At 42.7% G+C, this 27,553-nt stretch overlaps 1 protein-coding gene across 5 annotated transcripts in view; it reads right to left on the reverse strand.

Annotated features, from left to right (window-relative positions):
• Window positions 1–27,553, reverse strand: part of RALGAPA2 (Ral GTPase activating protein catalytic subunit alpha 2) — a 1,651,508-nt gene that overhangs the window by 599,926 nt on the left and 1,024,029 nt on the right. For all 5 annotated transcript variants that reach the window (XM_069234346.1, XM_069234347.1, XM_069234343.1 and 2 more), the window contains 3 exons: window positions 23,101–23,211; window positions 12,441–12,509; window positions 6,632–6,769 (listed from right to left, as the gene is read on the reverse strand). In XM_069234346.1, coding sequence (XP_069090447.1) covers window positions 6,632–6,769; window positions 12,441–12,509; window positions 23,101–23,211 — 318 coding nt within the window. The remainder of the gene's footprint in view (window positions 1–6,631; window positions 6,770–12,440; window positions 12,510–23,100; window positions 23,212–27,553) is intronic.

Consider the following 27,553-nt stretch of genomic DNA (forward strand, 5'->3'; position numbering starts at 1 on the left):
CGACGATTTTTCCGAGATTCTAACTAACTTTCCGACCCAAAACACGGAGCAAAAAGGAACACGTCCGAACCCGATGGCGGAAAAAAACCAATCTAAGATGGAGTCGACGCCCATGCGCAATGGAGTCGAAATAGGAGGAGTCCCTCAGTCTCGTGACTCGAAAAAAGACATCTTCGAAGAAAAACAACTTGTAACACTCCGAGCCCAACACCAGGTGGCGGGATGTGCACAGCATGTGTATCTGCAGCTACACATGCCATCAAACACATATATATATATATATATATATTATTCTATGCTTAACATGTTCATAGGTCATTGCTTAACTCCTAGATAAGTTGTTGTTATACTAGATACTTATATCCCTACTCTCATCTTATATCACACTTATCTACCCATCACCATGTCATGTCTCTATCAATCTATCCTCCATTCCCACCCTGACTCATCCCAAATCCATTCTACTACTTTCATCTCCTAAATAACTCTGCCTAAGCTCTTCCCTCCTCTTCCACATCTAAGTCACCCAAATCTCACTTTACTACCATGATCTCCCAAACAACCCTACTATATTCTCCCTCATTTATCTCACGCTGCTACTATGATCTCCCTAACCCTTTGCATAGACTCTTTCCTCCTCCATCCCCCTCTTTACTCATCCCAAGCCTAAATCCTATTACCATAAACTCCCAATTAACACTTCTGGATTCTTCCCTCCTCCACCCCTTTATTAGTCCAGTCAATCTAACTAACAGACTCACACATCCACAGCTCAAATTAACTCATAATAATACTAAAACTGTACTCATATTTCCCTATACTAATCCACCACTAATTCCTTTTGGGTTCCGGAGTAGCGTGCTACTCGCCGAAAACCGTTTTGACGCCTCGTCAGGGGTAGTAAGCGCTATATAAATACTATTACAATACGATACAATATATATATCACTTTTTAAAAAAAGGTTACAGGGATGTTAATGCTAGTTTCTGAATTTAAACTCACAAAACCAAAATTTGTAGTTATCTTTAGTAACTATAGCTCTTGTCCTAATGTAACTAACTTGTGCTCCCGTCATGCACAGTAATCACATCAATAATTTTACTGCTAATTTTACACTGAAATTAATGATTTTCGTAAAAGATGTCATGACTACTGTAATATTTGGCACAACTAGCAGTGCATGATGAGGGTGCGAGTTACAGTTACTTGAGATATCCATAACTATAACTGCTGAATTTCTATGTTTTTTTGCGTGTAAATTCAGAATCTCACTATAACACCCGGGTAACATTTGTCTTTTTAAGTGAATTTCTATAGTGTTATTAATTATATTTCCTAACTATAACATACCTGTAACCTTTGTGTTTTTTTCAGTGAATTTCTATGGCTATTTTAACGTTAAGTCATTTTAACTACATTAAGCCAACAACGAGGTGGGGGTTGGTTGCAGGGCCTGGCCTGTGGCCGGGCCTGCATCCCTCCTTCTATATACACCCAATCCCACACCAAAACCCCATTGTGCAGTTACTCCCGCATAAAGCTCAGTCTTGGGAAACTAAAGAAAAGGGGTTAGAGTAGGAATACCCTAACCCTTTAGCCTTGGTGCTCTGGTCTCCCAGGGTTCTCGCCAAGGCAAAACGTTGGTTACATTTGTGCCGCGCATTCACAGCAGATTTGTGAATAGATGGCAAAAATTTTAAAAAACAAGAAAAATACAACAAAAGCGGCCTCCGCTCCTGTATATAAGATAATTGTGATAAAGCTGGAGGGGCTGCATGGGCCCCCCCTCCAAGGGTGCTCTTTTGCCTCAGGGAACACCCCCCTCCCCCCCCAGACCCCACCCTCAGGGCTTTATTAAAAAATAATAATAATACATTTAAAAAAAAAAGAAAACGGGAACTACCACCTCTACATGGCTTTAACTAATAGGAGAAAGGGTCAGTGCGGACCCCCTCCTATGGCTTAAAGATGTGCCCCGAGGAACACCACCGCCCCAGGGCAAAATAAACACTAGGGAGGTGAATTGTAGTCACGTGGACCCTCCTCTCAGGCCCCAGGGACCACCACCTTCCGTGGCCAAATTCCAAAATTAAATTGGGAAGGGGGCGAGTTGGCCCCCTCCCGGGAAGATTTTGGCCCCGGGGACACCATCCTCAGGGGCCCAGCCACGTTCTGCTGGGTGATGTGGCCCAACCTAGGGCACCCACTTTGCCATGATGGTGAAAGCGGGGGAGAATCAAGGCTCCCAGAGTCCCAGCAAACTGACTCCTGCAGGAGCCGGCATTGCTCCTGCAAACAGGGAGCTGCTAAATATGCAGCTCCCTCTGTGTGGGAGCTATCTTTCATCTGTTTCCCTGCCTGCATGCAAGCAAAAGCTATCTCCACAGAGTGAGCACCATGGAGGATAGCAGGAGCAGGCCCTGGGGTGCGCAGTCTCCAGGGCCATTAATGGCTCCAGGAGGGGGGCCACGCGCCCCCCTCTTTTGATTGCACAAGCCGGCCTTGGGGAAGTGGTGGTCCCCGGTGCAATATATGGTCTAGGAGGGTGGCACATGGACCCCGTCCTGCTTCAAAAACTTAAATTGCCCAGGAGAGGTGGTTGCCCCAGGGCGTGGAGCCCCCGGACTAATTTTCATTACACCCCAGGAAGGTGGTGGTCCCTGAGGCTTCACACAGCCCCAGGAGGAGGGTTTGTGCGGGCCCCTCTATTAATTAAATAAAGCCCCAAGGCGGTGGTGGTCCTGAGGGCTCATTTGAGCCCATGAAGGGGGGTCCACGCGGCCACTCATTCAAAACTATTGTAAGCCCCATGGAGGTGGTGGTCCCAGGGGCTATGTGCCATGGAGGGCAGGGGGATGCCCCCCCTTCTTTTAAGGATTTGGGTAAACTCCTTGGACCTGCCCCACCCAAGGGCTTTCTCTGAAAACAAGCACAAGAGGCTGTGCTTGCTTTATTAAAAAATGGGTGCAGCAAATGCGTTGCACATATGTGGCAAAAATGTAAAAAAAAAATTTTTGCCTTGGTTGGGTCTCAAAGCGACCCCAGGACCAAGGCTAGGGCATTTAAACCCTGCCCCCCTTTCTTTATTTTTTATCTTTTAGTTTGGAATTCAGCTGAGTTTGAGTCCCAAAGTGGCTGCCAACACTTTCTGGTTGAAGTGTTGGCAATCAAATTTTTTCATGAGAATGGGAAAATATGTGAATTATTCGCCCACCTAGATATACAAATTTGGATTTCCTTTCATATCTCAAAAACTACTGAACGGATTTACACCACATAACAAAAAGCGTGCTTTCCGGACCAAGAGCTAATTTTTTGCCGAATCTGATGTAGTTCCATCCAGCTGTTCGGGCTGTAGTTGTGTCTAAAAATCCCAAGGGAATTAACATGGGAAACACACTTTTTTGGATCCACCTTTTTCTCGGCCCCGCTTGTCAGATAAGCCCAAAACTTCCCATTCACAACAAGACCCAACTTGAAGGACAAGTTACTTACCTTCGGTAAAGCCTTATCTGGTACAGACTATGGGGGTTATTCCAACTTTGGAGGAGGTGGTAATCCGTCCCAAATGTGACGGATTTACCACCAGCCGTATTACGAGTTCCATAGGATATAATGGACTCGTAATACGGCTGGTGGTATATCCGTCACTTTACCGTCACTTTTGGGACGGATTACCACTTCCTCCAAAGTTGGAATAACCCCCTATATCTAGTTGCAGATTCCTTACCTTAGAATTTCCCCAGGAGTCAGTCAGGTTACGGAGATTTTTCTTGAGCAGTACCCCTGTGCGCCATTAGGTGACGTCCATCAGCTCTGCGCCCATTGTCAGCATCATCCATGCCAGATATGATATCACGGGTTCTATATAGGTGCCACTGCAGCACGCTGGTGTCAGTTTCTTTTCACAATTTTCCATGCCAGAAGAGAAGAGCCATAAAGAACACAGACCGCTGGTGCGTCAAAACTAGGGCCCTGAAAGGGGGACCCTGTCCCTAAAAATCAGTTTGCACAGCAGGGAGGATGGGTGGGTTGGTAAGGAATCTGCAACTAGATATTTTCTCTACCAGATAAGGCATTAACAAAGGCAAGTAACTTATCCATCTGATAAAGACATCCAGGTGCATATTCCTTACTTTACCCAAGCATTACCATCTCCAGAGGTGGGTCTGCGAACCAAGATCATAATAGAAAGTCCTGCAGGACTGAACAGGCCCGTCCCTACGAACCTGACTGTCCAGGCAGGAGTATTTGGGAAATGTATGCAGAGATGTACACATTGCTGTCTGCCATGTGTCAAGGACTGGAACTCCACATGCTAGCGCAGTGGTCGTATTTTTAGCTGTGGGAGAATGAGCACGCAAACCCTCAGGGAGTTGCTTCTTAGCCAGTGCGTAACACATTTTAATGCAGAGAATGACCAATCTGATGATGTTTCTCTTCTGCACTGCCTGACATTTCTTGGAAACCCACATTACCAACAAAGAGTAATCATCCACCCGGAACTCTTTGGTATGATCAAGGAAGAACGGCAACTCTCTTTTTGGGTCCAGGCAGTGGAGTCTCTCCTCTTCCTTAGAAGGAAATGGAGGTGTGTAAAAGGTAGGCAAGGTGATGGAATGTTCTACCTGAAAGGGCGTAACTACTTTTGGCAAAAAGAAGGCCCTACTGCGAAGCACCACTTTGTCAGGGTAGATGTAAAGATAGAACAGCTTAGATGAGAAAGCCTGTAACTCACTCACTCTCTGCGGGCAGATGAAATGACCACAAGGAAGGTTGTTTTCAAAGTGATAAACCTCACAGGACAATCGAGGAGAGAATCGAAAGAACCCTTAAGAAAACAACAATAGGAGACTAAAACAAAGAGGGTTGGTCAGGTAATCTCAGAAATAAAGAGAAAGCCCACAAATAACCTTTGAGGGTGCCCAAAGCAGAGCACTGCTGGGCAAAAGAAAGTATGAACAAGAGAACATTGGAAAGAGGAACAGAAAATGGGGTCAACAGACTTGTCTGTCCATCATGCCACAAATTTGTTTTAACGATAGGGCTACACCTTCTGGTCGAGGGATGCCTGGCTGCTGAGATTACATTACAGACTTCGGAACGAAGGTCAAAAGCTGTCAACTGCCCTCTCTCAATCTCCACACAAGAAGGCAGAGACTGGACAGGTTTGGGTGGAGAACTGTCTCCTGCTGCTGTGACAGAAGAACTGTCCCCTGCTGCTGTGACAGAAGATCCTCCCAAAGGGGCAGTCTGATCAGAGGATCGATGGCCGTGGTCAATAGCTACGGCCAAGCAAGAGCAACCATAAATCTGCTACCAGCAAATGGGAGATGCAGAGTTTTCAACAGATGAAATGATTGCTCCCACACTGAAAACGCTTGGTTGGGTGTCTATAGGGGTGTGGCGAACCCATGCTGTGCACAGTCAAAGGCGTGTATTTCATAGGGTTGGGTGCGTATACGGGTAGGAACAGCCCTGCATCCAACCCCCAGTGCTCACATCTAAAGGCCATAAGTGGTGCGGGGTTCAGTGCTTATGGGGGTGTGGCAGTGGTCGGATAAAAGTAAAGTAATTAAAATTACTTAACATTAAAAAAAAAAACATAGAAATTCACTGAAAAAAACAAAGGTTATGTGGATGTTATAGTTAGGTTCACATTTTACTCACAAAGAAACATAGAAATTCAGTAGTTTTAGTTATCTCAAATAACTATAACTTGCACGGGGGTAACTATAACTCTCACCCTCGCTATGCACTGCTAATTACTCCACATACTGCATCACTTATATAATCATTGATAACATAATTCATAACATCAATGTAACAGTTACAGGAAAATTATGGTGGACAAAACTGTGTGCAACTTCACGTTAATCCCTGCACCCTTTTTTGCATAATTTATGTGGCACCGTAAGCCTGAAAGCGTATTGTCTTGACTTATACTGGGTGCTCCCTTGTGTTTGGAAAAAGCTATACCTCTCTGAAGAGTTCTAATAAGAAAGGAACAAGTGTCAGAGTTTGCTTTTATTAATTGCTTTTTGTCTTGGATGGTATATTACCAATCCAAAGCTGGAATACTGTGCTTGGAATGGTTAAAGGCTTTTGCCATTTTTCAGCTTGTTATGGAAAAATGGCAATAGGCTTTGTCACTTTCTAGGTCACCGTGAATCGCACTGAGCCAATACTATGCTTAAAAACTCTGCTAGGAAAACAGAAGTTTGAGGTGAGCAGATTCAGAGTGTCGGTGGTGTTGTAGGGTGCTCCATATAAAGAAGCTGCTCTCCAACTATAACTTGGAAACTGACCAGAGTTCCCAGTTTCCTTGTTTGTATATGTTATGCGACACTCTAAGCCTGAAACCACACATATATGTTTCTGGATCAGTTGGATGCCGTGGAAAAGATAGCCACTTAATCTGCAAGAGCAAATACTCACAATAAAATACATAAGTTACCTCCTCCAAAAGCCATGTTTGTGTCATTAATGGAAAACAACAGTTTGTTCATGTTTACATGCAAGCAAGGGTGAGTGAATGGCTGAAACTCAATATCACAGCTTATCAAGTAGATATTTTCTCTGTGATCAGTACATGCATGGTTACAAAACTGGTTGAATACGTAATCTCACCCTGTATATGTAGTCCAGTAGGGGAGCCTTTGGGGAATGCTGATCTTCAATAACAGCAGTCGAAATTGGCTCTAGTAAGCTTTTCATAGGTAATGCCATGCACCAATCCAACAGACAAAGTAACAAAGAAACTATAAACTGAAAAGCAAAACTTGATTATTATAAGGGATATTACAAAGTCTCTCCTCATGCCAATGAGTATTCCTATTGACTAGTGCTAATTTTCACAGTACTATGACAGAGGTTACATATAACCATTGCAAGAAAAACATACTTCCCTTTAACATTACCAGTGTTGAAAGCCCAAAACAATATTGCTGTAAAATGTCCCCTGTGCGTCATCCAAAGCATGTCCCACCACTGTCATGAAGCCAGAGAACAGAGAAGATGTTCACAGGTACCTTCATGGTCTTCAAAGTTGTCCAGGGAGATGCAAGTTGTCACCAGCTATCCCAAATGGCTAACAAGCACTCCGTCAGAATGATGCAAATACAATGACCCAACTTAGTTGGCTGAAAAATGGTCAATTAGAATTGATGAAAAAAACTGTTGTTTCACCAATTTTGTCATCACTCGTCAAGCAATCAGAATTGGTCTCTGCATTACCAGTGGCTCCATAGCCTTTGCCTGGAAGCAAAGGGACTGACACATTGCTTGCAGTGAGACTGTGAGATGTCAAGCAAGAGTGATGGGCCCACCTAAAACCAGAGACTTGACATGGCTGCGCACAATTCTGGACTTTGTGTGGAGCCGGGAGAAAGGGATTCAGCAAAGGAATTTGCAACACCAAATGTTCATTAAAAGTATGCAAATTAACAATCCAGATAGCGTATCAAGAAAGCATTAACAACAAGTGAACCATCAGAGTTACCTCTGACGTAAGTCCGTTTTTGAAAAGGGACTTTTTCTGTGACATCTGTTTTTATTGAAATTCTCTAAAAACTTGGTGAACATTGAGCATGCGTTGGAAAAGAGACAATGAGAGTGTACAATTTCATATCAGGATTAAGCTTTTTTTTATTTATTTCAGTTTACAGTCCCAAATTCAGCATTTGACTAAAAGTTTCTCAGGAGGCTCCATCAGCTCGGATTTTTTAATTTGGAGCTTAACCATATCCATGCAGAGCAATCACCCCAACATCAGTCTCTGCCACGGCATGGGAAACAAATACCTAGTGTAAAAAAACGTCCTGCTTTCAGCTTTCATAAGAGGGGTTTTTGATCACAACTGAGAGATAGAGTCAATGAGTAGATGTGCAAATCGGGATACTCAGACAATTACAATAAACAAATGTTTTCACAAATTTCCCTGATAAGGAGGAAACGCATGCCAAAGCAAAGGCTCTGGAAATAAGGGTGCTGCTGCAGCACTCCCACAATAACCTCGCCAGATTTCAGAAGGTGAACGAGCAATAAATATACCTTCATATTTCTCTGCTGTGTTTTAAAGACAGAGGACAACTGTCAAGCAATATCTTCTAGTAAATAGCTTTTTATTCTTTTAACTTGGACATTGGCATTTTCTTTATCTGACTGCAAAGTGAGATGGTTTTGCAAAGTGAACAAAGTGGCAATCTTGCAGGATACATGCAGTGTTAAAGGAAGAGTTGTAGGCTGTTGCTTTATTCCAACACACAACAGCATTTAAACGCCAGTAAAACAACTTCAGGCTATCAAACCATCACACAAAACCGTAGAGGCAAGAGAGGAGGTGGACTAGCTATTATATTCAAACAGGCATTGAACCTCAGTAAAACAGACAACATCTCCATACAAGGTTGTGAAGCCCTCCTTACCAGATGCCACCCTACTCCAACTGCCTCCTGTAACTTTCTCCTCCTTTACAGACCTCCACCTAACAACTCCACATTCCCAGATGCTTTTCTAGACACAGTCTCAAACCTTATTACACTATACTCCAACCTATGCATTCTTGGGGATTTAAACATTTGGTTTGACAAACCCAATATGCCCCATCCTAAAGCTATCACCACTGGCATAGTCGCATTGAACCTACATCAGATTGTACACAATCCCACACACATCGCTGGTCACATCCTAGATGTCATTTTTGCTAAGCCTGAACTAGTTACTATTCATAGCATCACGCCAATCACTTGGTCAGACCACCATTTGATAACTTTCCGACATAAAACTCCACAAATCAACACACCCCACAACTACTTACATACATACACCTATCGACCGTGGAGCAAACTCAATTTGGATGACTTAGAAACACAACTAACAGCCAACACAGATCTAAATGCAATTAATTCTGTGCCAAAACTTTATGATTGGCTACAGGAAGCTTTTGATATCCTAATACCACTCAGAAAAACTAAACACAACAAAAGAAAACCAACACCTTGGAGAAACACAGAATTTTAAAAGATAAAGCAACAAATCAGAAAATTGCAGCGGACCTGGCTCAAAACAAACAACAGTCAAGACAAACTGCAGCTACACAAACTTAACAGGATATACAAATCATCAATCAAAAAAGCTAAAAAAAAAAAGGTACTACTCAGACAGAATTCAAAATGCTCAATCTACAACCAAGGAATTTTATAAAATTCTCAATGAATTTCGAAAACCTACATGCATGGAAGGAAGTCATCCCACTACTCAAGATTTCACAAACAAATTGGCAACTCACTACACAACCAAGGCAGACACATTGGGCTCCTATTTAAAACAGAAGAAAAACATCAGCACAAACCCCTTTCCTAAAATACCCTCTAAGAATAAACCAACCCAACCTCTACAGTCCTTGAAACAAATATCCCAGGATGAATTTATGGATTTGGTCAAAGCAAGCAGACCTTCTGGTTGCCCTTCTGACCCTTGTCCACCACAAATCTTCAAGAACATTCTTCTATCTACTTCTGCTGCCACACCTGTAAGAAGAATCATCAACAACTCTTTAACTTCAGGAACTTTTCCTGTATACCTGAAAAAGGCATACATACGACCTTTATAAAACATACCTAGACCCGCAAGACCAACAACTACAGACCAATCACAAATGGACCTTTCCTGGTCAAATTGATAGAAAGAGCAGCATTCGCCCAGATGTCACAATTCATTGAAGACAATTCTATACTTTCAGACTTCCAAACTGGATTCCGCCCAGGAAGAAGCACTGAATCGGCACTCATAGCAATCTGGGATGATCTTAAAAACACAGTCGACCGAAATGGAGTTGCTGCACTACTTCTCTTGGACCTCTCAGCTGCCTTTGATACGGTTGACCATGACACCCTAATTCAAAAACTCCACGAAGCCAGCATACAAGGGATTGCTCTCGACTGGATTACTTCCTATCTTCAAAAAAGATCTAATATCATCCACTCGCCCCCCTTCTCGTCCGAACCCTACCTCACAAAAGCAGGGGGTCCCCCAAGGGTCAATCATCTCACCTTTGCTTTTCAACATCTACATGATATCTTTACCAGAACTGATCAATGATTTCCATCTCACATGCTACAACTATGCAGATGACACACAAATAGTACTTAAATTAGAATGCCACAAAAACATTGAAAACTCACAAATCTTCAGTTGCCTCAGAGCCGTTGAGAAGTGGATGACCTGGAGCCATCTCAAACTAAATACCTCCAAAACAGTATTACTCATATGTGGTGACTGGAAAATGTATGACCCTCTGTGCGTCTGGCCTGACGATCTCGGACCACCTCCTCAATTATCCAAGGAAGTTAAAAACCTAGGAATCACCATGGATTCCAAGTTAACTATGAATGCCCAAGTGGACAAATTAGCACAAACAAGCTTCATCACCTTGAAGACTTTACGACGCATCTTTCCCCACCTCGGATTTCCACACAAGATGCAAGCTACTATCTCGCTTGTACTATCCAAACTGGATTATGCCAATGGCCTCTACCATGGATCATCTCTATCTGTTATGAAAAAACTACAACGTATCCAGAATTCCGCAGCCAGGCTACTATTACATGTAAAGTCGCAAGCCCACATCTCCCCTGCCTTGAGAGCACTACACTGGTTACCCGTTGCAAGACGATGCACTTTCAAGCTGCTTTGTATCACCCACAAAGCTATACATGGAACAGGACCTCTTTTTATCAGAAACAAAATAACCAAATAGATCCAACAAAGAAACCTCCGTTCAGGATTGGCACCCCGCCTTAGAACACCACCATACAAGAAAAAGACTATAGGTGGTACATCCTTCTCCGTTCAAGCAGCCAAACTATGGAATTCATTACCCCCAACTATAAGAGCCACAGATAACTTTGTTGTCTTCAGAAAACTATTCAAGAGTTGGCTCTTTCCTTCATAACCACCATATTCAAACAACTATGAACTGCATATGCCTATGTTGATAAATATTTTTTTCAGATTATGTTTACATTTCTAGTTATGTATAGTTTCTTTAGAAAATATGTACTGCTACTATGTCATAACAATAAAATACACACACACTCTTTAAACCTGTTTGACTAAGTATATTTTACCCATGGTTCTAATTATGTATTGTATGTGCATATGTGTGTGTATTCATGTATGTGTGTGTGTATGTATGTATATATATATATACACATGCATGTATGTATGTGTATATGTTGTTTCTGTGCTTGGCATGTTCGTGGGTCATTGCATGGCTCCTGGGTGGGTTGTTATATACTAGATATCTAAGAATTCCTGCTTTCATCTTATCACACTTATCTACCCATCATCATATGTCATATCTCTATCAAAATATCCTCCATTCTCACTCTGACTCATCCCAAATCCTTTCTACTACTTTAATCTCCTAAATAACTCTGCCTAAGCTCTTCCCTCTGCTTCCACATCTAACTCACCAAACCTCACTCTACTACCGTGACCTCCCACACAACCCTACTAAATTCTCCCGCATTTATCTCACCCTGCTACTATGCTCTCCCTAACCCTTCCACATACTCTTCCCTCCTCCATCCCCTTTACTCATACCAGGCCTTTGGGTTGAGTAAATTAAGGATATACTCCCAATTAACACTTCTGGATATTTTCCTCCTCCACCCCTCCATTACTCCAGTCAATCTAACTAACAAACTCTGATATCTGCGGCTCAAATTAACTCATATTAATACTAAAACTGTACTCATTATTTGCCGATACTAATCCATCACTAATTCTTGTTGGGTTCCAGAGTAGCGTGCTACTCACCGAAAAGCGCTTCGGCGCTATATAAATCCGATTACAATACAATACAACTGTACAAATGTTTCTGAACATAGCAGTTTGGAAATCACATAAGAAGCACATATTTCTTTGCAATTCTAAAGTGTGATGGAAACAAAGATCTTCATAGGATAAAAACAAATCTAGACACATTTACGATCTGAAACCTGATCTCGAACACTGTTTTAATCAGTAAAGCTGTATTTTGAGATTTTCACTGGAGAACGTGCACTCAGTAAAAGGATACTACACTATGCAACGTTGTCCTCCATAAAGAACCACCAACTACACACTACACCCTTAACGCATTTGCTACAATAGTTCTTTGCAAAAAGATGGGATGTTTCACAATCTCTCTGAAGTGATGTAACTTTGATTTCAGCATCCCACTCTGTACATTTTTCCAGCATGACTGTAACAATGTGTCTGGAACAAACACGAGACTATACACACATCAATGAATATGAATGCAGGTGTACACACAAACAACTCCGATAAACGCATCCGCAACTCCAGGCGTCCATCCTCCAAGATTCAGTATGTTTAACTATTAATCAATATGAAAATTAAATGGCAGATGTACAGCAGTGTTAAAACTTACCTTTTTATCTGTTTCCATGGAGGAATGCTCAGCGCTAGGCAGAAGGAATGCAATAGTAGCGACAAGAATCTGCAGAAATGAAACATAGTCAAAATCTATGATAACATATAAAGAGGTACTCAGAACAATAGCGTCAAGATTTTTATAAACTTTTATGGCTTGGGCTTGTTGACCCACTAAAAAGTAAAATCCAGTCAGAAATTTGCTCTCTGCATATGTGTTTTATGATCGGTTTATCGACCTGATGAGGCCCATCTATCAGCGGCCGATGGCTTGAATCATTATCAATGGCCAACCGTCCCCTTTCTTTTTTAGTGTCTCTCGGGCACTGGGCAGGGATGTCCCTTGTCTCCTCTGCCTTCTGCACTGTATATAGGACACTGTCTTCGATACAACTGCTTGATCCCGCCAGTAGTATTTAGAGGCATTGGGCTGAAAGTCGGTGCATATGCCAACGACATTGCTATCTACTCTACGGATCCTGCTGGGGCAAACGGGCAGGTGGCAATGCAAGGAGAATGATTCGGGGCAGTTTCTGGCTATAAACTTAATCTGTCAAAAAAGAAGATTATCTCCAACTTTCAGCTCAGTTCTCCGTTACTGGACATAGTCAGCTCCGCCATGTATCTCGGCGTTAAACTTAGTACTAATGTGTAGCGAATCTTCGCCTTGAATTATGAACCTCTTCTTAAATCTGTAATAGCGAAAATGCATACCTGGAACCGCCTCCCTATTAGTATTCTTGGGTGGTGCAATATTGTCAAGATGAATATTTAACCCAAATTTCTCTATCTCTTTTGAGCTATTCCATTGAGGGTCCTGGATCATTGGTAGCTTTATAAGGGCGATAGCAAGGCTAGGCGGGCTATGCAATATCAAACTCTCACCTAATGAAGGCGGTTTTTATCTTCCAGTCTTCAAGTTGTAGTGCTAGGCTGCCTTTGACTAGCACCTTAAAAATATTCTTACACAGACGGATTTGAGATTGGGTATCAATCCGCTTTAGGGCCCGATTATCATTTTGCTCCGAGCAACTGCAGCGTCCCAATTACTTTAGGAGGGTATGTTTTAAGATCATCAAGGACGTTGTTTGGATGTGCAGGAAATTAGCACCTGGTTTCCCCTTCCAGACATTCATTCACACACACAGATTTGGGGCAATCCTATTTTTCCGCCTATATTCCAGGACTCTGTATTTTTAAAATGGGTAAGGTGTGGTGTTTCAATAGTTGGACAATTGTTCGAGTCAAACGGGGTATGTTCTTTTCCAACATTGCAAGCATTGTATGGCCTTCCTCACCAGTCTTTTTTTAAAGATTTTACAAATTTGTGATTTCCTTAATCATAATATGGTTTCCACAGCTGATAACAGGCAACATGACATCTTGACCTATCTCTAAGTCAGACTGTCAACCTTCGACAGGGTCTTGTATTGACGTATGACGAGCGACCGGCCTGACAATTGATCTAATTTAGCTACTAAGGGGGTGTTAGACTTGGTCAAGAGGTTTCAGCGGATTAAAATTCGGCTGCATTCGATGTTATTAATCAGTCTGTTTCTTCAGTCAGTCTCAAACTGCAACAGTTTTGTACATTGTGTATGTTATATTATTCTCCAGACATTACTTGTAAATGGACCTGAAATCAGAACAACTTTAAGATGCACTTCCCCTAAGTATGATTTGAATTCTGCTAATCTTGTACTCATTCATCTTTTTTGGCTGTCTTCACTTTGATCTTTATGGTTTGGTGTTGCGCAGCTGCTTTCTCTCTATTGAATGGTCGGTTATGGATATTATGCTGGGTCACATGCAGGACTGAGGTGAGCGCGTTTCCGTGTTTACTGCCGATTTCATTAATTTAGTTTAACGGTTCCTATCACTTGCCGCATTTTTTATGACTTGAATCACTGTTGCATTTGAATTTGAATCTGTGTCTACTTATTTTTTTTTTAAAAAGAGAAACTTTGCAGGGCCGATTTTATAAGATATTTTATTTTTTTAACGTGCCTCAACTTTTAGCTTGTTACTTTTGGGAATCACCTTCCTCACCTTGTTGACACTCCTCTGAGGGCGGTTGGGGGGTGTATATTTTCGCCGGTGGTCCTTTGAGGTTTTGGACCCATTCTGTGCAGGAAGTTTGGACCTGTTAGAGCCCACTTCCTGTTTCTCGGCAGGAACCGCGGTTAGCGGTCTAGTTGATCTGCCTTTCATCAAGGGGGGATAAATGAGGGCAGCAACACGGCCGCACAGCGGCCGTGCGCCAAAGGCAAGCCCGTCTGCGCCCGTCCGCGCCGGAACGGGCCTGAGGGCCAGGGACCTCGCACCTTGCACTAAAAAGAACAGGTACACCATTGCTGAACTTAAGAACTTGGCGGGCCCCCAGTGCACGCACACACTTATCCCTGATACTACTCATGCCTGGAGGTGTGTGCAGTGTAACTGGATGGCGCCTATACCATTAATGGTGGGAAAGCAGAAAATTCAGGGAGCTCGGGGAGTAGGAGGCAATAATTCAGAATACGCTCCGGGTGGAGGTACAAGGGACTTTAGAGTTATGGGCTCTTTTGCCCTTATTAATGCCAGATCCCTCCCCAAACACAAATTTGAAATTAATGAACTTATTTCCACCCTTAACATAGATTGTCTCTTTCTAACAGAAACATGGGCGAGGCCAGATTCGGACCCTGATTTTATTGAGGCAGCCCCCACCGGCTTCTCTTTTTATAGGGTAGACAGGAATACAGGGAGAGGAGGAGGCCTGGCTATTATTTGCAGGTCTGAGTTCACCTGCACTTGGAATAGCGCTAGCCACATGCCAGAGGTCTGTGAAGCTATGGCCTTTAAACTTTTCTTTGGTAAATCCCTGGTCTTTGAAGGCTTGCTAGTTTACCGGCCCCCCGGCCCCATCCCTAAGTTCCTTTCAATATGGACCTCACTATTGGAACCCTTAATCATGGCCCCTAAAGCAATTATTTTAGGAGACTTTAATATTCACTTCGATAATCCGAGTGATTTGCTGGTCATGGAATTTCTTAATCTCATGGCGGCTCTGGACTGGGTCCTAAAGGATGGGCTGGCCACTCATAGAGCTGGCCATACCCTTGATGGGATTTTTACCCACCCTGAGGAAGAACTTAATCTTTTAACGACCCCGTTAGAGTGGACGGACCACGCTCTCCTGACATTTAAATTTCTGGTCAGGCAGCAGCCTTTGATACCCTTTCCCCCGAAAAAACTGCTAAGACCCTGGAAAAACATTAAAGCAGAACCGTTGGAAATAGCATTAATACATAACTGGAATGATCCGAAGGCGTCCACTCTGTCACCGCTTGCCAGATTCAATCAGGGCATTACGCAGGCAATGGACTTGCTAGCACCGGCGAGGGTCTCTGTCCCTCGCATCAGGAAAAAACCCAACCAACCATGGTTCTCTCAAGACCTCAAAATCTTACAGAGAAAATACCGGCAGAAGGAGCGCTGTTGGAAACTTAGCCCCCGGGAAGATGGGAGAGCGGAGCTAAAACTAGCCCTAAACACTTACAAAGAAGCCTGTCTGGTAGCCAAATCGGACTATTTCACACTTAAAATTAGCAAGGCAGCCAACTCTTCTAGAGAGCTATTTAGAACCATTAATGTTCTCACCACTCCCTTAGGTACTCCTAAAGTATAAAACTCTCAAGACTTTTGCAACAAAATAGCCAAATTCTTCAAATGTAAAATTCTTAACATCTACTCTAGCTTCATGTCGGATAAGGAAGAAGTAAACTCCCCCCCCTGGATAGCTGTGCCACTGAGCCCTATGCTGACACCCAATGGGTTGCCAGATAAGCCATTTTTATTCTCTAGGTTTAAAATGCCATCTCAAGAGGTCAAGTGCAAGCTACTTCTGGAATGTAAATCGGGTTCCCCTATGGATCCCTGCCCCCCTGCCATCCTTCAATTAGTACCAGAGCTAGCGGCATCTATGCTGGCCCCTATTATTCAGGAAGTCCTTATAACTGGTTTGTATCCTAAGGCATGGAAAGAAACCACTATTATTCCCTTAAAAAAGAAGGAAACAGGCAAACCCGATGATCTGACTAACCTACGCCCAATAGCCCTTCTTCCCTATGCGGCAAAAATTCTGGAAAAACACCTTAATAAAGAATTGGTTGATTTTCTGTCAGCCTCAAAGGGCCTAGACAGCTCGCAACATGGTTTTCGGAAATCCCATAGCACTGAATCAGCTCTCATTGCATCATCCGATACCATACGCAGATTGGTTGATGAGGGGCAGGGGGTCTTTCTGGTTCTACTGGACCTGTCGGCAGCATTTGACACCATTGCCCCTCACATTCTGCTAGACCGTCTACATCAGGTAGGCATTAGAGATCAGGCTCTCAAGCTGATTGAATCCTTTCTATCAGATAGGTGGGCCACAGTTAGCAGCGGTGATTTTAGATCCCCGGCCTACCTCTTGCCGTGTGGGGTCCCTCAGGGCTCTTCCCTCAGCCCTACGCTATTTAATGTGTACGTGGCACCGCTGGCAGAGCTAATTCGCTCTTTCGGCTTTATCCCAACTTCTTATGCAGACGACACTCAGATTATCATCCCTATTAACAAAGACATGGAGGAAGTGGCCACCCGCTTCAACGCCTGCATGACAGCAGTGAATAACTGGATGAAGGCCAATTGGCTAAAACTTAATTGCGAAAAAACTGAGATTCTGTGCTTTGGGATTAAGAGGGAACACTGGTCTTCCATCTGGTGGCCTAAAGAGTGTGGCACTCTCCCTGTGCCCAGGGTCTACCTCGAGGAATTTTGGATTACTGTTTGACGATCAATTGTCGTTCAAACCTCAGGTCAATCAGATAATCAAGACCTGCATGTGGACTCTGAAGAAATTAAAGAAAGTGTTTCCTTTTATTCTACAATCCTGCAGAATTACTGCTACTCTGGGTCTAGTCATTTCCAGATTGGATTACGGGAATGCGCTTCTGCTCAACTTGGATAAAGAATCACTGAATAAGCTACAGTTGATGCAGAACACTGCTGCTAGGCTTTTACTGAAACTGCCCCGCGGGGCCTCTGTTAAGAGGTGCCTCAGAAATCTACATTGGCTTCCGGTAGCCCAGCGGATCTCTTTTAAGGCTCTCTGCATTACTCACAAGGCTGTCCATGGGATTGGGCCTAAGGCACTAACCACCAAGCTGCAATGGTATAGACCTAATAGGCTGTTGCGATCTGCCTCTGCCTATCGAATCCAAACTTCCCGCACCAAGAAGGTGAAGTGGGGAGATAGAGCATTCACCATTGCGGCTGCTAAAACTTGGAACTCACTCCCACTGGATCTAAGGCAAGAACACAATTATCTAACATTTAGGAGACGGGTCAAGACTTGGCTCTTCCCGCATAAGTTTGGGAGTCTCCTTGGTAGTAGATCCTGCCTCACCCAGTTAGCGCTTCGATGCCCTCGGGCCGGAATGCGCTTTATAAATACTCAATACATACATACATACATACATAATAACTTAGGATATTCTTCAGTGGCCTCAATAGGGATTTTAACAGCTTGGCTTTGTTTTGCAAGAGTTTGGATACAACCTACTCCTCCTACAACCTCAGAATGGTGGTCAATACTCCTACAGATCTATGTACTCGAGGCCGCTATCCATAAAGTTCTATCTCAAAGGCATGGAGGCGGTTTTATAGGGTATTGCCTAATCTATTTTCTTAATTTTTTTTGAGTATACGTTCCAGACATCTGTTGTACCTATTAGCTCTTTCTTTTGGGGGGTTTTCCCTTTGTATTTTTTCCTGATGCAGTGTGCTGCGTGTTTTTTTATTTATTTTTATTTTGTTTTCTATTTGCAACAACCTTTATAAAAATAAAATTTCAAAATACATAAATAAAACCCATTCGGAGTTTCAGCATAGCTTAAATGCATATAAAAAAAATCTCCACTGAAATTAATTGAACACAAATGCTTTTAATCCATAATCCTTGTCAAAAACCTGCCAACTGGCTGCATTTTACTATTTGTTAGGTCAACAAGCCCAGTCCTACAACTTTTCTATTAGCTCAAAACTCAGTTTATGGATACCCAATATTTTCATTTTTAATTTATGGCAAAGTAAGGACAATATATTCGAACTGGTAACTCATATTTCTTTTTATTATTTTATTCATTTGTTGAAATTCAGTAACATGCAGGTAGCTTTCCATTATTATGGTGAGTCCAACTATTAGATGCGTTAGTCAGAAAACAAAGGAAGCCACCCCTGCCTCTTAAAAAGCAAAGAAACTTTTAAGACCACTACACCATGGTTGGAATCTATTACCCTGCACCCTCAATGAAACCTGTTTTGTATGCTCCAAGCGTAATAACATTTAGACGAGAGTCTATATAACACACCAAGAACGAAGTTGGAAAGTTAAGCGCAAGAGTAGAATTTGGTGAAATAGATTTCGGGTAAATATCCTGCACCATTACTGCACCACAATGTCCCTGACCTGATCACATTCTCAGTAAGTAAGGGAGTCCCAAAGCAGTCCCTATTCAATGATCAACAAAAACAGAGAGAACAACAGGTGACAATCAGATCAATGGGGTCCTCTGAATAGTGAATGGATTAAATAAGATAAATGGGATCCTCTATATAATTAATATATTAAATAACCGTATATAGAGAAATAACTGGTTTTGAATTGCCATTGACCACTTCAGACCTTTTAACTGATGATACTGAAACACGATACTGTCTCTATTAACCATGTGCCCAAGCTAAAAACAAAGCATGAGCTATCTACACAGGCCTATTTCAGGGAGTATACATTCAGTTCTCCAAGACGCTTGTAAACATGTTTTCATTTTATGTGATAGGGTGCGTGAAGCTAAGCTTACAATATGGGCTACTATTTTCAAATGTAGATGTGGCACCAACCTAGATAAAATGAGTTAGGTGGGGCGAAGTCACGTGGGGGAATGTGACGGACTGGTATTAACTTCTCTCCCACTTTTGTTTGTTGTGAGGATGAGCGAAATGATTAAGGCTTTGTGACCGGAAGTGTTTTAACAACATGCTGTAGCTTCTGTTTCATTCAAACATTCACTCTTTAATTTAGATTAGAATCTACTGCCTCTTACATTGTAAAACCTTCAGTCAGGGGATTAATAGAGGGCAGTATTTTTTGAACAAGTGTATTTTTATTATGATTTGATGATTTTGTGTTTTGAATTGCATTGTTGTAGTTTTAAATAACTGTATTTAAACACTGAAAATGACATGGACACTTGCACCGCTGCCGTTATACATAAACTGCAAGGAGTTTCCACCTTTATTGCACGACCAGAATCCTTGCCATTATCAATAGCAAAACAAAGATTATTATATACAGGGAAAAATACAAACCAAGAAGGGGACCACACTTGTCAGCTTTTAAGGACAGATTACGCCTGGTTATTCGAATCTAAAACTTTACTTTTCCGCTGTCCAACTGAACAGAAAATGGAAACTTGTACAAAGTGACTTCTTAGTGGCCCTTAACAATAGGCTTGGTGGTAGCATTCAGGGGTTAATTCAAAACTCCAGCATTAGAAGCCCCTGGCATTCCCCACTTTCGCAGCTCTGAGATGTTCTTACCTACTGAAAGCACGAGTTTATACAACTGTTGTGCTTCCCTTCAAGCACTTTTAATCTCCCGATTATTAGGGAGAGGAATCAGATCAGAAATAAAAGATGTTGGCCCAATCAGATCCTGTCATCAACCAAATAGAACAGCCCTGGACGCGCAGCCCTTAAAGACTTGAGGTGCATGGATGGTGCAGACAGATTTCCCTCACTTCTCCACGAGGAGCAGAGTTTAATATTTTAGGGTTTGAGAGCTCTGGTCCAATCCCAGAGACTGTACTATAAAAAGTAAAATGATGCTAAAAAACAAAGAGTGAGGACTAGTAAAAATGCAAGGGTGCAGTGCGAGAGGAAACTAGCACTGGTTTACAGGACTATCTCAGCACTAGCCTCCTAATGAATGCAGTAAACTATCAACCAGGGATGTCCCGGCATGCTTCAAGAGCGGGGGGAAGCGCGCTAGACGCTGTGAACAAATTTACATAGATAACACTCATCCCGAAACTCTGGCATGGATCTGTCCCCCTGGAGCTTCAATGGACACCAGGTCTGCACACGATCTTCAGTTTTGTACTGCACAATTGAACAGCCTCTGGGAACAAACAGACAATGACCACCAATCCCTCAAAGCTTATGAGCATAAGCATGACTGCTGCTTTGCGAAAAATAACTTCTATAAAGACTTGGTCGACTGAGGAAAAAAAGGTCACTATTTGGAAGTCCACATGCCAATGCACATGCACAATCCTACTAACTTGAGGTAAAAACAATTTTTATAAAATGCAGATGTAGTCTACAATTTAATAAATTATCTGCCAGTTTTTCAAGCATAATGGTTAGAAGCAATTTTGGCTTGTGAAGGCATACTATGACACTAATTCAAATGTGGCATCGGACAGGTGCCAATCCACCTCCAATGATGAAACAATACAATCACCCCTTTCTTGAGCAGCAAAAAACAAGCAATGGAACTTGCTCAAGACAGATCAGTCAACAAATGCTCTGCACAAATGCTGAACCGAAGTGAAAACAGAGCTGATAAAAAAAATATAGGCCATCAAAACACCTTTTAGACACTATCAGAAGACCACGCCTCTTTTTATCAGACAAATTACAACATAATGACTTAACCGTGACATGAGTATGGTATATTACTAAGTACTGATAGGTCCATAGAAACACTCTGAACATTTTAACATGCAAACACAATACCATCCTAGTCCTTCCGTTTATAAATAATCCTCTTAGTTGCTTGTTAACATTGTTAAAATAAATACTCAATGACAACTAGAGAAGGCAACAGGTATAAGAAATGCGTAAGCTTTCAAAACTTCCTCCCAGATGTTAAGCATCTCTCAACCTTAACAAATATCACAGAATCGGTATATAACATTAGACAGCAGAGAACTATCACCATACTGAGGTACAACAACTAGGGTAACAGCAGAAACTACAGAATCAGAGATTTAGCCACCTACAAAGCAAGTCTTTGCACCAGAAAGTGAAACTGATCTAGTGACCTCACTGAACACTACTTGTGAAAACTGTCTTCTTGTGAGGTGCCGCAACCACATGAGCCCCACGAGTGTCACACTTTGCCTCATGCAAGGAGTAACCTTGTCTTATACTTGCAGACAAGGGCCACAATACAATAAGAACTCATCAATTCACCTTTCCACTAACTAAAAGGAGCACAATGTCTTACATTCACGGTTACTTTAACAGCAGTAAATGACACCAGGCAGAACACCAGAAACAAGTCCAATGCTGCTGTCTGGAAAGACAGAGCCATCTCCCCACTTGTACAAGGTGTGTAAATGTCAGGCGGCCTATAGACCTACTCACATATAGCTTTTGTGTACATACCAGTGTAGACACATGATCCTGTGCGGAACAGCACCCATGTCATGCTGCCAGTGACAGGGTCATGGTGTGAGAACATCTGACACCTTATGAGGCAACAGACAAACCCATATCCTATGACAGAGCCGGTACAAAAGAGCCTGTCTACACCAGTACACCAATATTCTGACAACATGCAGCACAAAGCTCCCAAGACTAAGGGTCTGTGGCTAGGTAGGGAGACTTTATTAAGAGTAAGTTCACAATCCTGAGGGCCCCCATCTCCTAATCAAGGTCAACCTTGCTCACATTAAAGCCATCTTGGCTGTGGGAGGGAAACAGATCATGAGTCATCCGGGAAGAAAGATGTAAAACAAGACGGGCAATTACATCATACAACATATCAACTTAATAAACATCAACGTAGTAAATAAATGTAATAAAATATGAATAAAATAAGCTTTTTATGAATGCCAAGGCTGAGACTGACACCCATGGTCCCTAAGAAAATTAGGATGAGACGCGGGCTTACAAAAGAGTGTCAGAGATTTATAGACCTACGTAAAAAAGGGAGAAACTAAGGCCTTTTTTCCTTTTTTTTAGGGGACAAGTAGAGTTTAATATCTGCCTCATGTGTTATTTACCTTTGTTTAGTAAGGACTGAGATGAATAGGCACAAGGTGGTAACAGGCAAGTAATAATTCATAATATTTCATGAATACATATCCCAATATGCTCCATTAGTACCACCAATTGCTGACCAGGATGTCAGAAGCTGTAAACTGAGACAACAAGTGGTACCTTACAAGTATAAGGAGGGAAGTCATAACGGGTACCATATTAATATGTTATCAACAACAATCAACGTAAAATACAAAAATACAGCAGAGTTAAAATTGGACTCTTATCTGTCATCCAATTCACAAGATCTCGACCCTCAAGTAGTGAATTGAGCTCTTAGGTCTCACTACAATTATTTTTGCGTTAGAAGCTGCATTTTGCGAAAAACAACGCTGCAGCAAGATCAGAAATGAGTTTTAAGTGCATATGTAAGGTATAATCAAAATGTGACAACCCAGATGAAAACATGTGCAGCTATGTTTGTTTCATCATTCAGTGACGTGTTTTTGGAACACAGAAGTCAGAACGCGTACATTAACAGACTGCATCGTATCAACAACATGTCACAGACAAAATCAACCTACTTCAGTAATTTTCGTGGTCAATGGGGATTCATAATCCTGGAGGTTTTTCCAGTACGAAACCAGCAGCTGGAGGACGTCGCAGGCCACGTGAGCGACTAATTTGTTTGAAAACTGTAGGAAAAACACATTTTAAAGTTTTAAAGTGTAAGAAGAGCATAATGGTAAGAACATGCATGTTGGTCTTCATCCTATCAAATAAACATGTCTTTGGGGCGCAGTGCTGAAGCTATCTTCATTTGGATTAGACCCAACATCATTTCAAATTTGATGCACCTTAAAAGTGATGCTTTACGTTTCAGAGACCAGATCCTTATTGGGTAGCCCTGGCAGTACAGCAAACACTGAAAAATGAGGGCGGCCCGATGGTAATCATCTAAATATCGCTAATTCTAAAAGGATGAGTAGTACTGGCTGAAAAGGCACGACAAGATGGTCATGGTTTAGGCACTTTCTTGTGCGATAACTAACAAGGCCTCCGACAGCCTGTTCATTCCTCAGAATTTTTCACTGCAAAGTTATCAAGGATGTAACTTTGTCAACACCAGTAAAGTAGACAAAACGGGCAATCCTAACATTTTGGCGAGAGTATGTCACTGATAGGCCAGGCCACTGTAATTATTTTACACCATCCATCATCTGCTACAAAATTCGCAAGTTCCAACACAAAAAAATTATAGCTCAAAAGTTACTTAAAATGTGGCAACTCATGTTGCCACATAGTGGAAGGCCCCTCGCAAAGGTTGACTGGCCAGCTTTCTGTTGGGTATTGCTATATGTAGGTGTTAAACTGGTACTAATGAGGTGAAAGCTATGCCCAGACAGTTAAGAAGTGCAAAAAGGACAAAATAATGAAGCAATATTATCACAAAATGTGTAGCACTAGGTCGCATAATTTGCCTTTTCTTGCTGAATAATTTAGTCAACCCTGCCACATAACAGTCAACCTCACACATAATTTAGTGAATCCATTGCCACATTAGTGCCGTGGTTCTGCTGACAGGACAGGTACAATAAGTGTTAACGCCTTATGCAAGGTGATATTGTTTTCTCTGTTCCTTCCTGCCTCGCAAGTGACCGGCACCTCCTGGAAGCCCCTCTCCCCCTTTTATTGGCATTGGTCAAGAAAGCCACAATACAATTAATAATTAAAAGGGGGGATTGTACTTTAGTTCATTTTAGGATTAGTTTTCATAGTGCGTATTTTACATTTTTTCCGGACCAACATGTCAAAACAGAATATGGCGTAGAGAAAGAACTGCAAGACTGTGCACAGCTTCTACGCTCCCCAGTAGCCAAGTTAAAGTGCTACACGGTCTAGTAGAAGCAAAGCAAATAGGCCCTCCATTCCTTGGATTGGTAAAAAAGTAAGCAGCAATAAGTGGGATGCAGTGAACCCCTCACACTGTGTGTTTAATTTGAACCTCTGGTTGTAGGTGGGGCCCACCACACTCATTTTTGGGCAGGGATAGACAGGGGAACAAAAAGCAGCTCTGGCAAAAATGCTCAAATCAGCCCCACTCCCTTCAACTCCCCGTGCAATACCTCTGTTTCCATCCATCCATCCATTCTCTTCTTCTCTCCTCTCACTATTCTCTCATTGTGACCACTTTCTCTCTACCTTCCTTCTCTCTAATTCTGTCTACTGCAATTAGCCTCGTGGAGTTGGGGAAGTGGCAGTGGCACCAAGGATAGCCCTTGGCTTTCAAAACTGGCCTCCAATGGCCCCATGCCACCAGGCAACTGCTGGTGGAATTAAAAGTCTATTGGAGCAGGTTTTTAGGGGAGAAAAAAGGAAGAATAGAAATGCAGAAAAAACATGGCAAAATGAGAAAGCAGGGATGGAAAGAGCCACATGAGTGACATAAAGGGAGAGGGAGTGTCTGGTAGTGGATCAGAGAAGCATGAGGTGGAATCAAGACTATGTAGCCTTGGTGTTTGTTGGAACGAAAAATCCCCTGCATGGTAATGGGCATGTACCACAGCCCTGATTACCCAACTGTACTGTTGTCTGGATCCTTAATGCTGATTTTTGTTGTCAAGGGCAAACACAGATCATGCGTGTGTACCATGACATAGGCCTGTCTTATAGATTGGGGTCTTGTTGGGCAGCCTTCATAGTGTTGGAAGCCTACTGTCTTCACCAAGAGTTAAGCAGCAAGAGTGCATTGGTGGTAGCATACCACATAGTGATCAGTAGGAGGGAACAGCTTCTTTTTAACGTGTCGCTGAAGTGAGGCCTACAGGCTCACTCCACTTTTTTAAAGTTCTACTGCTGTGTGCTTAACTCATCCTTGGCCTAAATCACTTAGATTTAAAGTGCTGAGCAGCGCAGGAGTAGTGACTCTGATGTCTGATGACGCTGGATGTTTGTTGCCTGGGCATGGTACAGTACAGGAATAGAGCAGTGCTGTGCAGTGAATGCATGATAAGCACATATACAGGGTGTGTGTAAACCAGAGAGGAATACACTACTTGACAGATGTAGTGCTGTGCAGAGTATGCACAAAAAAAGCATGTGGTGAATATATGTTGGCTTGCAAGAATTTCAATACATGAAGGGAGAAGTGTTGTGCAGTGCATGCATGGGAAATATATGTACTAGCAGTGGGTGCTTCCATGTAGCACACCATGGCACAATACATAAAGGATACAGCACTGGGTAGTGTGCACAGAGTAATGTGTGTGGTGAATGTATGTGCGTCTGGGCTGGCACAATACATTGAAATGACATAAATGGACAGTATGTGTGCTGTGTATCTACACTGAGTGCAAGTGTGCCTGAAATGGTGCATTATATGGAGGACACTGGGCTCCATTTTGGGAGACCCATCCCTTCATGGCAAAGACATGAGGAGTACAGGAATCCCCTCAGACAGATTTGTTTATTGCTGCATGCCTGTGAGCTTAGTGGGACACACTGAAGAAGAGGAGAGTCAGTCTCCAATCTGTAGACTTCAAAAGATGCTCTCTGCTTCAGTGAGAGACCACAAGGAAGGGGCCTGGATTAGCCTTGTGACGCATATATCACTGTGGCCGACATCCAGGTGTGAACACTAGTCACTCCGCTGGCCTGTGATGTGAGACTATCAGCTTCAGAGTCTATCCTGCTGTGACAGGCAGCCTTTCAAGAGGAAGAGAAAGAGGAAAAGTGTACACTTCAAAAAAAGCAGAACCCCAACATAAAACTTCAAAAACCCAGACCCTAAATCACAGTCAGTGTTTGGAAATGGACAATAAGAAGGGGAGTTTGAGAATCCAGAAATGTGTCATCTTCCAAGTAGCCAGATGGACTGTGTAAGGAAGGGAAGCTCTGTAAGACTTCTGCCTGTGACGAGGATTGGGGGCAAAGGCCTGCTAGTCCCCCTGCTCAGTAAGGGGAGGGGACATCACCCAGGGAATTCAAGACCACCTGCTCGAGAGCCTGGAGCCCTAGCACCTGCCTGCTTGCCAAGACAAGTGTGCCCTATGAGGAAAAGGAGGGCATTGATCTATAGAATGTAAATCTATATAGTGACTCAACAGACCCTAACCTTGCCAGAATAATGTTATTTAAAGCCTCAAGGCTACCTAGCACCACTAGCTTTTCTGCCACGGGTTAATCATCGCATGAACCATCAACTGCTTTATCTGTGGTACTGAAGCCAGCATACACCAGTAGAAGAGCCCCATACAGGGAAAAACTGGTCTTGGGTTGCTTGTGTTCTAGGTAAGGGAAGACCTAACCAGACAGTTTGGGCTGGACTATTTTTTATTGGAGCAGGGGTAAGACTGACTTGCATATGGATAGGTTCAAGATGATGGGTTGGAATGCTAACCCAAGTATTTCCCAATGGTTAGACTTACTGCAAGCATTCCTCCCATCACATTTTGCGTGGCAAGAGTTTGGATGTTTTCTGGAGGTGGAGTATGAGTGACTGAGACATCCTGTCTTGTGCACCCAACCGTGAAGGCACAGGAAAACAAGTATCCATGACCTACAAAGATGAGCAGCAACCATCACTACCTAAGAAGCTAAAGTAAGGTCAATGGGAGCACAGAAAATTAGCAGTATTTAGATACTGCAGGGAACCGCAGGTAATGCCTGCAGGACCTCAGGAGTAATGTAAGAAAATACATATACTGCAAGCTCAGGGACTACATCTAGTTACTTAGGTCCACAGCAGAAATAATTTGAGACAAAGAACATTCTGAATTTCTCTTTCCTCAAAAGGCATTTACTGGCCAGCAGTCCAGTATAGACCTGAGGTCACCATCCTTTTTTGGAAGTAGTGCTAATAGTGACCCTTGCTCCTCTCAGAGTTCAGCACTCTGGGCCAGGGGAAGGCTGACTTCCTGCATCGACTGCAGAGTGATCCTCCAAAAGTTGCTTTTGTGTGGGTGGGGTGATTGGACAGGTAGGAAATTAAAGGCAGGATGTAGCCCATTTGAATGACCTATTTTAAATCACCTTTAT

Source organism: Pleurodeles waltl, chromosome 5 (assembly GCF_031143425.1).
Source record: "Pleurodeles waltl isolate 20211129_DDA chromosome 5, aPleWal1.hap1.20221129, whole genome shotgun sequence".
In the NCBI taxonomy this organism is placed as follows: domain Eukaryota; kingdom Metazoa; phylum Chordata; class Amphibia; order Caudata; family Salamandridae; genus Pleurodeles; species Pleurodeles waltl.